General features: G+C 39.6%; 1 protein-coding gene across 1 annotated transcript in view; it reads right to left on the reverse strand.

Moving 5' to 3' along the window:
* The window catches only part of sntg2 (syntrophin, gamma 2), a gene marked incomplete at its 5' end in the record, with an annotated part of 34,065 nt that extends 25,342 nt beyond the window's left edge, over positions 1-8,723 (reverse strand). The window contains 2 exons of the mRNA XM_079457910.1: positions 1,031-1,168; positions 8,658-8,723. Of these exons, the coding sequence (XP_079314036.1) occupies positions 1,031-1,168; positions 8,658-8,723 (204 nt within the window). The remainder of the gene's footprint in view (positions 1-1,030; positions 1,169-8,657) is intronic.
* Positions 8,724-10,667: the final 1,944 nt, after the last annotated feature.

Here is a 10,667-nt window from a genome sequence, read left to right on the forward strand (position 1 = left end):
GTATTCATATTCTAACTGTATATCCTGCACTTGCTAACTGCACTTCTGGTTAGACCTAAACTACATTTCCTTACACTGTACTTGCATATGTGTAATGACAATAAAGTTGAATCTAATCTAATGTAATCTACATGTGGGCATGGGTTCATGTTTGTGACTGTGACTAACAATGTACAGCAAGTGAAAACTCCACATACATGTTAAAAACTAAATATAAAACACTGAATATTTTAATATATGAATGTGAACGTATCTTCAGTTCTCTACAGCGGTTAGTTTATGACCATATTTGGTTCTCTCACATGAATTTCATTCATTTATTAACTCTCATTGTGTGACAAAATCAAAGGACTAAAAATAGCCCACAGATGTCATGCCTGCTGATGATGAACTGGATTGTGAGGTATGACACAGCTGTCAAATATAATGAAATACTGCTGATCCAGTGTCGTGTGACGAGCACATGTGATGTTCATGCGTGAGTGAGTGAGTGAGTGTGTGTGTGTAAATGCGTGCGTAAATGCGTGTGTTTGGTACATGTGTGTGTTTGTGTGTGCATGCATGTGTGTGCGTGTGCGTGCGTGCGTGTGCACATGAGTTTGTGTGTGCGTGCATGCGTGTGTTTGCGTGTACGTTACTGTGTGCCTACGTGTGTGTGTGTGCGCATGTGTTTGTGTGTGTGTGCGTGTGCACATGCTTTACTGTGTGCGTGTGTGCGTGCAGGCGTGCATGTGTGTGTGTGTGTGTGCGTGTGTGCATGCGTGTGCGTGCGTGCAGGCGTGCGTGTGTGTGTGTGCACATGTGTTTGTGTGTGCGTGTGCGCATGCGTTTTTGTGTGCGTGCGTGCAGGCGTGCGTGCGTGTGTGTGTGTGCACATGTGTTTGTGTGTGCAGGCGTGCGTGTGTGTGCGTGCATGTGTGTGTGTGTGCGCATGCGTTTGTGTGTGCGTGCGTGCATGCAGGCGTGTGTGTGTTTGTGTGTGTGTGTGTGTGCGTGCGTGCGTGTGTGTAGGTAAAGCTTCAGTACTTACATTTAAGTGTGATTCAGCACCACTAACACAAACCACATCCTGCTTCTGGATGATCAATAACTCTTTTGTTAACTTTAAACGAACATCATAGGCGTTACTGGTGTGTTCATCAAACAAAAGAGCAAGTCCAGTTTTTGTCTGTTGAAAAAGCAAACAAACAAAAACAAGTATTGTGTTAACACACTCGAGCACACAGTTTCTGTCAGTATTGGCAGTGATTGTGATTGGTTTAAGCACCAATGACGAGAGTCAAATAACAGTCGCTTAAGTTGATTAAGACATTATTATAAATTGTAATGTTCATTAGGAAAATAAGAAATGTATATAAAACAAAATGTCTCTCCTGTTTGTTTAATACATCAATGTTTTAGTGCCACATAAAAGATAGAGAATAAAGAGAATAAGAACCAAGTGACAATTTGTGACCCTGGACCACAAAACCTCTTAAGGAAATGTAATTTTACTTTTATGTCAAAATCATTAGAATAAAGAAGTAAAGATCATGTTCCATCCTACCGTAAATACCTCAAAACTTTATTTTTGTGAGTAATGTTCTACGCTAAGGACTTCAGTTGGTTAACTTTAAAGGCGGTTTTCTCAGTAGTTTGATTTATTTGCACCCTCTGATTCAAGATATTGTCCGATGTGATGATGTGTAAATCTTGACTTTGAAATGTATCCATAAGACTGGGGTTGTTGTCCAGTGTCACATATGAGAAATATACTTGTATTTGTAAATGTATTCATTCATTCCCGTAATTTCAAGTTAATTTTTTCAATCACATGCTATTTTGTTGTGTTTTTAAGGTTTCTATGAAAGAGTCACCCATGTTTTTTTTCTGCTGCGTTGGAGTGCACTTTGAGACGATGCACCTGTGGATCTTTCGATTACGTTCACATTCTGTGGCAGTCACTGTGGTAAAGAATGACATAATTCACATAACAACAACCCCAAACCCCAAAATAGTTTTCAGTGTTGTATGTGGTGATGATGGTGATCGCTGGCCTAATTCTCTCTCTCTCTCTCTCTGGCACCTACATCATTTCTCCCTGGAGATGTCAGGATGTAGGTCAAGTGATTCTCACGTGTGTGCTCCGGATGAAGACGGTAATAAATCAAAACTTTCTACACTAGAAGATTCTAGTCTTTACAGCTCATGAGTCAGGTGGATTTCTACACATACATGTTCGCATGTTTGCATGTTCAAGGGCACAGCATCAGTAGTCATGGCTGGATGCTTTGACTGGAACAGAATCTGGGTCTTTCTAAAGGGAACCTACACCCACTGCTGCCCTCTGCAAGACAAACCTCAGGCGTTCTTTTCACTAAATAAAGAAAAAACAACCATCCCACAAACCATAATGACCACTGAGAGCATCTTAGCTACCGCATCACAATATCTGCCAATATTTAAGCATGTGTGCTATGTGTTTAAGGTCAAATATGAATCTTTAGTTAGTTTTGTTTTCTTCATTCTGTACTTCCAGTTCCAATAACTCACAAAACCAGAGGTTAACTTTCTAGTCACTTTCTGCAATGTGCAATGTTTTCGTTGTACCTGCCAATGGAGAACCACGATAATAACCAACATGACATCAAGTAAAGAGAAAGTTTAATCAAAAATAAATATTTTGTCATCATTTATTTACTTTCATGTCATTTCAAACCTGTGTGTGAGTCTTTCCTCGGTGAAACACAACAGAAGATATTTAGAGAAATGTCTCAGTGGTTTTGTGTTCATACAATGGAAGTCATGTTGAGAGAACATGACACGAGGTTGATGAAGTGATCAAATAATTCTCAGCATTACAGTCTGAGAAATGACCTTTTATCAAAAGAAAACCCGAGATCAGTGAGATTTGAAATGCCTTTGAGGTCAATAACTGTATGTGCTTCAAACAATTCTTGCGTTGAAGTGTTCGCTGCTGTAATTTGTGAAGTATTTCATCTCATTTGGATTCACTACAGAGAAAGACGAGCGCGCCGCCGAATCGCTTCAATCGAGATAATAATGAAGAAAACTGAAGGTCAACTGCAGTCTGGAGATCAGATCACAGCTGATCATCATGTTTTGGCGCTCCGAGGCTCCGCCGCAGACTGCTGCCAACAGATATTGTCTTTTCCCCCGGCCAACGGGACAGTCATTATAACGTTTGTCGGAATATTAAGACAATGAGAAAACAATTGACATTGAATGTTGTGAAGACCTGAACAGGCCGGTGTGCCCTGACCTCATATCAAAGATGTGCCAGTCATGCTGAGCTGGACAATATCAGTTCAAGTGAATATCGTGAATGTAAGAAGTGAGCAGAACGTGGCATTAGTCTGCGTTTAAATGAATCACATTATAGCCCCGGTGAAGCTGTAGGCTTTCATGAATTCAACGGATTCACATTGAACGCTGTGTGTCGACGGGGATCTTCACATCTGATGTCAGAGCATCTCGACAGGTCAAATCGGGGACATAATACTACATTACATGAAACTCATGAGTAAAACAGGATCACTATTTACATTCTTCAAATATAAAGGGTTGAGGGACACCTGCTGAACACTTTCAGACACAGAGCAAATGTATAAATAGATCAAATGCTTTTAATGTGATTGTACTGGTTATTCATGCACAAGAACACCAGGAGCATCAATGAATTACTACAGTAAATACATTATATCTTTAAAGGACAGCATGTTTCTAGTTTAATAAGAAGTTATTCCCGAGTATTAACGTTGACATTATTACTGTTAAGTTAATACAACTTTCAATGATACATATTTGTATGCCAAACTATAATGCCACACAGTGACACACGCACGCACACACACACACATGCACACTTTTGGTATCTTCGTGGGGATTTGCAATTGACGTTTTTATAAGGAATATATATATAAACAGTAGAAACTGTCACACAAACCTATTTGCACTTTTATATTTTTAAATAAGCATCAATAAGTTGTTGTTTAATAATTCATTTTCCTTGTGGGGACACTTAGTCCCAAACAAACACGACCACACACACAGAGCCATTATAAATAAACCCAGTAAAGACCCCTTCATAATAAATATTATATTACAACTTTTCCTATTTACAAGGCTGCCTCAATACCAAAATAATGAAAGCAATAAAACTAATTCTTCATTATCATACAATAATTCAATGTTACCAACGATCTCATCGTCTTTAAAACTGCATGTTATGATGACACTTTCAGGTGAGGCGAGTTTCCTAATGCAACATGGAGCTCATTACAATTCATTCCTGACGTGAATTAAAATAGAAATGAAAAGGCGAAGCTTGAAACGGTGACAAAGACGCACCGGAAGCGTCAGATTCTTGAACAGGCCGAGTAAACATCAGAAGAGCATTGAGGGAATATTTCAGAAAATCACTCTTTAAAGAGAACTTAAATATAATGATGAGTAACGAATGAAACACACTTTTGACACTGTCGAACTGCTCATCTGTGACTGTAATAAATCAACACGACATTTATAAAATCACAGTTTATATACTAAACATTATTGCTGCTTGTTAACTCTGTTGAAAGAAACAGCATATGCTGTTTTTAACATATACGTCCTGGTGTTTGGTGCTCGGAAGCGCCGGCCAGAGGGCAACAGTACAAGAAGTTTGTGTACGGGGTGTGTGGTATGATTTCTCTAGCCCTGTTGTTCACTCTGGACACGTACAGGTCTTGAAATGTGGGCAAAGGAGCACCAATAATCTTCTCAGGACTACGAACTGTCCGTTGTAGTTTTGGTCTGATTTGGTGGCCGAGCCGTACCAAACAGTTATGTTAAGTGCACAGAGTAGAACTGTGGTAGGTTGAACTTCCTCAATTGACGGAGGTAGTATAACCTCTGCTGGGCCTTCTTTACAGTGGAGTCTATGTGGGACTCCCACTTCAGGTCCTGAGAGATGGTGGAGCCCAGAAACCTGAATGACTCAACGGCATCCACAGTGTTGTCCAGGATGGTGAGGGGAGGAAGTGATGGAGGGTTCCTTCGGAGAGCCACTATCATCTCCGCTGTCTTGAGTGAGCTCTAGGTTGTTTTGACTGCATCAGGCCCCGTCTTGAATAAGGCCAATGACTATGGTGTCATCTGCAAACTCAATTCAATTCAATTCAACTTTATTTATATAGCGCTTTTCACAATTTGCATTGTTCCAAAGCAGCTTTACAGGGGAAAAAGGGGAAAACGCGCTACATGTTGTGTTATATAATAAATCCAATTATTCTAGTAAATAATATCTAATGTCAGCATCTCCTGGTGGTTTATTTAGCATATTTTGCATTAAGTGAATGTTTGTCTGTAAAGATGAGTCTTTAATCTAGATTTAAATTGGGCGAGTGTGTCTGATCCTGGAATAATATCAGGAAGGTTATTCCAGATTTTAGGTGCTACGTATGAGAAAGCTCGACCCCCTTTGGTGGATTTAGTTATTCTAGGTATTATCAAAAGTCCTGAGTTTTGAGATCTTAGAGAGCGTGATGGGTTGTAGTGTGATAGAAACTTCAGGAGTTTGACCGAAGGGTCTGTAGAGGTCATTCGTTTGTGTAGAGTGAAACTAGCCTAGAAAAGCTCCGGTGCTGATGGTACATGTGCTGGATGTAAATCTTCCCAACCTCACTAGCTGCTGCCTCTATAAGAGAAATACAGAAATCTGTGTAAATATCGTAGTGTTTTGTTCTTAATCCTGATATGGAGATGAATCCATCACTATCTGTAAATTAAAAATGGCGCAGTCAGCATTATATTCCTGTTGTTTCTTCTGAATCAAATACATCTCTGTTAACACCAGACTGACCTCTCACATGTGAGATATTGTCCAGTCTATTCTGTCATATCAGCCTAAACCACTCTTTAAATATCACAGAAATAAAATATCGGCTGCTCGTCCTGAAAACCCTTTGAGCGTCCAGATATCAGTAGAATGATTTCAGCGACTGTCTCTTCTGTTGACTGTACCGGCTGAAGCGTGAGAACAAATTCACCAAGAAAAATCATTATTGATTTCTGTTCTTACAGACGTTCAATCTCTTGAAGGTTTCCCAGAGGTCCTGAGCTTTTTGGGCGGATGAAAAAGTGGCGAGGCAGCATTTCCAGAAACTTCAGAAGACCCTTAAAGAACCTTTCGTGTAATAAAGGCACCGCAGCGCTCCAGTTAGCCATTATAAAAACAACAAACACAAGAACCCTGTCATGATCCTGCCCTTCTTGTGGTTGTTTTCTAGTTTGGAGTGACAGGACCATGTCTTGTGTGTGTGTGTTTGGAAGCACATGGCCTATGTTTGATTCTTTGTACCATGTGCTCTCCTGTCTTGAGCCTTAGTCCCGCCCTCTAGTATTCATTATCCATTACAAGTTCACGCTGTTCACTTGTTGCCTTTGTAATGCCTCTCCCTTTAAAGGCTTTGTGTTTGCTGTCCTGTCCTGGACCGTCTTGTCACCCACATCGTGTCCTGCCCCGCAAGGTTTTGAGTTTTATTCTTTGGTTTAGTCGTGTTTAAGTTCTGTTTTCTCCCTCGAGGGATTTTGAGTTGTGTCATGTTTTTTTCATTCTGTTTTAATAAATGAGTATCGTTGAAGAGCTGTCTGCATCTGGGTTCTGTTTCATGCACGTCCTGACAAACAATATGTCTTCAAGTAAACACGTAAAGGCCATTGTAATGCTGTTCCTGCTCTCAGGGAGGAACACCTCATCTCTGAACACCTCGAGAATTGTGCGAATGAAGCTCCTCCACACTGTCACACACCATTATCTCCACAAAAAAGGGAATCCGGCAAATGGGAACAATAGCAGAAAAAACTCATTTTGCATTGAGATTACGCTGTCGTCTCGCATCTACCGTGATGTGCTCGCTCGGTTACGTAACACTCCTCGCATTGTTTTCTTCATTTTTCTAACCACAAATATATGTGGAAATAATGAGATTTATTATGTTACAGTTATTGTACGTGATATTTTAATAGCTCATTATCTCCAAGCGTCCCTTATCACTTCCCCCCCACACAGCTCATTTACATTAAAACTGATATTCTTTTACATTGCTACGAGCTCATTGTTTCCACTGCACCAGACATGAGCAAAATAATCACTATATACATATATACTGTATATTTAGAACTCAATACGGAACCATGAGAAACATACAGACAGTGGGCTCCAGGATGAGATGCTTCCATTCTGCATCACAAATAAACAATCTGAGACATAAATGTTTACACATGTTTTTGCTGTTTTTGCTTTGACGACAATATGAACATGAGCCTACAGGAGCGAACCCTGATGTTATCACGCATCAATGAGACAAACAGTGAACATTTGACCTTCTGTACAAGAGTTTCATGTTTAATATGCACAAACTGTCTTTTACATTTGATTAGCAATGAATATTTCTGGGATATCTTCTCTTTGCCTTTAAACTTCTCCTTTGCATATCATTCCAGATTAAATGAAATAAAATAAATGAAAAAAAAGAGGTGCTCTCAGACTCCTTCTCTCTATCTCTTTTCATATAATCTCGAAAAACTAAATCTAGTACTTGGTTACACTGCAGCACTATTTGTGATCGTACAGTATATATTATGTCGACTGCAGTGGGACTAAATTTAACATTTCCACATACTGAAGATGAAGAATGTCTAAGATGTCTATAGCATTATTCAAAAGTGCATGGCACAAAAGTGCTGCTCAAAAGGTCATCAAATGTTAAACTGTTGACATTCACAACATTTCGCCTGAATCAAAAACACATGCGTAAAATGCATCTTTTCATACATGCCAATAAGACATGTCATCAAATCAGAATAAGCACTACATATGTGACCCTGGATCACAAAACAAGAAGTCAAAAATACATTGTCTTGGTCAAAATTATAGATTTTTCTTTTATGCCAAACGTCATTAGGAAATTAAGTAAAGATCACGTTCTGTGAAGATATTTAGGTAATTTCCAACCCTTAATATATCAAAACTATATTTCTGTGAGTGGATGTCCTGCTACAGCACCTCTGACTAACAACTTCAAAGGCAATTTTCTCAATATCTTGATTTTTTCGGACTCTCAGATTCCAGAATTTTAAACGGTCGTATCTCAACCATTTATTGTCACATCCTAACAACCCACACACCAGTAGAAAGATTTATTATCCAGCTTTCAGATTATGAAACTAATCCCATTTTCTTAAAATTGAACCATAAGACTGGTTTTGTTGTCCAGGGTCAGTTTGGTTCCAAAATGAGACAACTCCGCTTTTATAAATGTTCCCAAATCATGTTTTATTATTGTGCATTCCAATTAATATCAATCAAACTGCAGTTGGTTTGTTTTGATTTAAGCTCAAACATTTCAGCTAACTATAAAACACAATAAAAACTATAGAGAAATGATTGCTTTTTTTAAATAGAGAGAGACTCATTTTGGAAGCAAACTCTTTATAATGCTGAGTAAGAATTCACCACAGTGCTTCTTATTCTCCACAAACATACTCACTGCATTATAAAGTTAGATGTGCATTCATTAGGAGAGATCCTCCGGCGATCTGATACGATTCTCATCCACTTACTTTCTGTGTGCGTGTAATCATTCTGCGCTCTTAAAGAGAATCAGGCGTCTTACCCATGTCGGTATGAGAAGGCTGGCGGGTCTCTCTAACAGATCAGGGGGATGTTTGGCTGCGTTCATCTCCCATGCAGCCTGTGGTTCGGTCCACTGAAGTCACACTCACACTTGGATCGGTCATTTATATCCAGTGATGCCCGTGCAGCGCGGAGGAGAGCCCGGGCATCTTTGGGAAGGACGCGGCATCACCACAAGGCGCAAGTTACTCCGGGCATCCAAACACACTTGAAGGAGATCAGCGGCTCCTTCTGAATCAATGGAAATGTACGTCGCTGCTTAAAGAGACATCCGCGCTTTAATGATGGAGAAAGTGAGGCGGTTTAGTCCTTCGGCTGCTCCGGCTCTGATCGAGGCAGATGTGTGTTGCTGGAGGTTCGGAGCGCAAATGTTGCGCGTCTTTCCTCCACCTGCATCCTTCAGCTTGAGCTCGGGCTGGGCTTTAACCCGTCACTGACTGAACTATACGCGACGTGTGATCTAAAACAGCGCGAATATTTCGACATATCGTTTCCTATAGACAACGTCATCTTGATGTAAGACATTAAAACGCAAAATTGCGTAAGCTGGTAAACCTGATGCATTTACATTTGTGCATTTGGCTGATGCTTTCGTGCATTTCAACAGTAGGCGTTCCCTCGAACCCATGACCTTTGCATGACTGACCTTACACAAACTATGATTTTATTATTGTAAAGTGTAGTAAGCTTTTTGGCAGATCATGTGTTTTACAATAGGTTTAGTATAAGGGTAAATACATTCTAAACAAAATGGTGCTTTAGCACTGAATGCGGTTCTTGGCTCTTAAGCATTGGGGAACCACTTTAAGTGCCACACAGAACCATATTTTGGTACTTCAGATGTTCTTCGGTGGTTCTTTGGGCTGACTGAGGTGCAGCACTGCTTCCGTATAAAGAACCCATCAAGCCCGTATGGTTCTTCTGCGGTTCTATAGAGCACCTCAGTCATCTCAAAGAACCTCTGAAGAACATCTGAAGCACCAAGATATGGTTCTATGTGGCACTTAAAATAGCTTCCCAAAGCTTATGAGCCAAGAATTACTCCTAGTGCTATATAGCACCATTCTTTAGAGTGTAGTTTTACAAATACCCAAACTTTTTTTTGTCATTGTTGTGCGAAATTTTTTTGATTATCATTTGTCATGGTTATACAGTAATTTAATCTGCTTATAATAATCATGTTCTTCCTTTAGTTTTATTTGTAGTAATTAATTTTGAGTGTAAGTTCATTTTAGTAAGGCGTGGTTTTACTACGAATACAGTGGTTACTGCAGTAAAGATATGCTTTTAAACCCATTCATAAAGAAGTGCTGTCGTTATGCTCTGTCCATGTTTTCAAGACTTTGAACTTCAGTGTTCAGTGGCCAAAATAATATGCCGTTGACCTGAATATTGAGCGTAACAGCTTCAGGTTCAGTCAGACAACACCCAACCTGTAATTAAGTACATTTCTGTCATGACAACTCTCTGAGGTTTAGCATGAAAGCGTACATGACATAAATGTATTTGGTCATAGCGGAATAGATTTGCTACGCTGCTGTTGCTGATGCTTGCAGGCGTGCTACTGCCAATATACACACAACATGCCGCTGTACATATAAGGCATGCATATAACATATGAAGAGTTTGGATCCAAAATAAGATAACTCCAGTTTTCAAAAACCATGATTTTAACAGTGCATTTCAATTACTGTCAATCAAACTGCAGTTGGTTGGTTTTGATTTAAGTGATAAAAAATAAAAAATATAGCTAACTAACACACAAACATAATAACGTCATAAAAACATGATTTTTGAAAATTCTTAAAAATTAAAAAATGAACTCTTCATATATGATAGACCTTGTGTGATCAGCTTGTATCAGATCTATACAGGTGGAGTTGGGGAAGGAGGAGGGTTTCTGAAACGCGCTGCACTGCTACAACAATCACCAGCCAAGTTTCTAAACATAGAGCAGCAAGATCATTGGCGGCTGCGCCGTGTATTAAGG

This window comes from Barbatula barbatula, assembly GCF_947034865.1.
Source record: "Barbatula barbatula genome assembly, chromosome: 6".
NCBI lineage: Eukaryota > Metazoa > Chordata > Actinopteri > Cypriniformes > Nemacheilidae > Barbatula > Barbatula barbatula.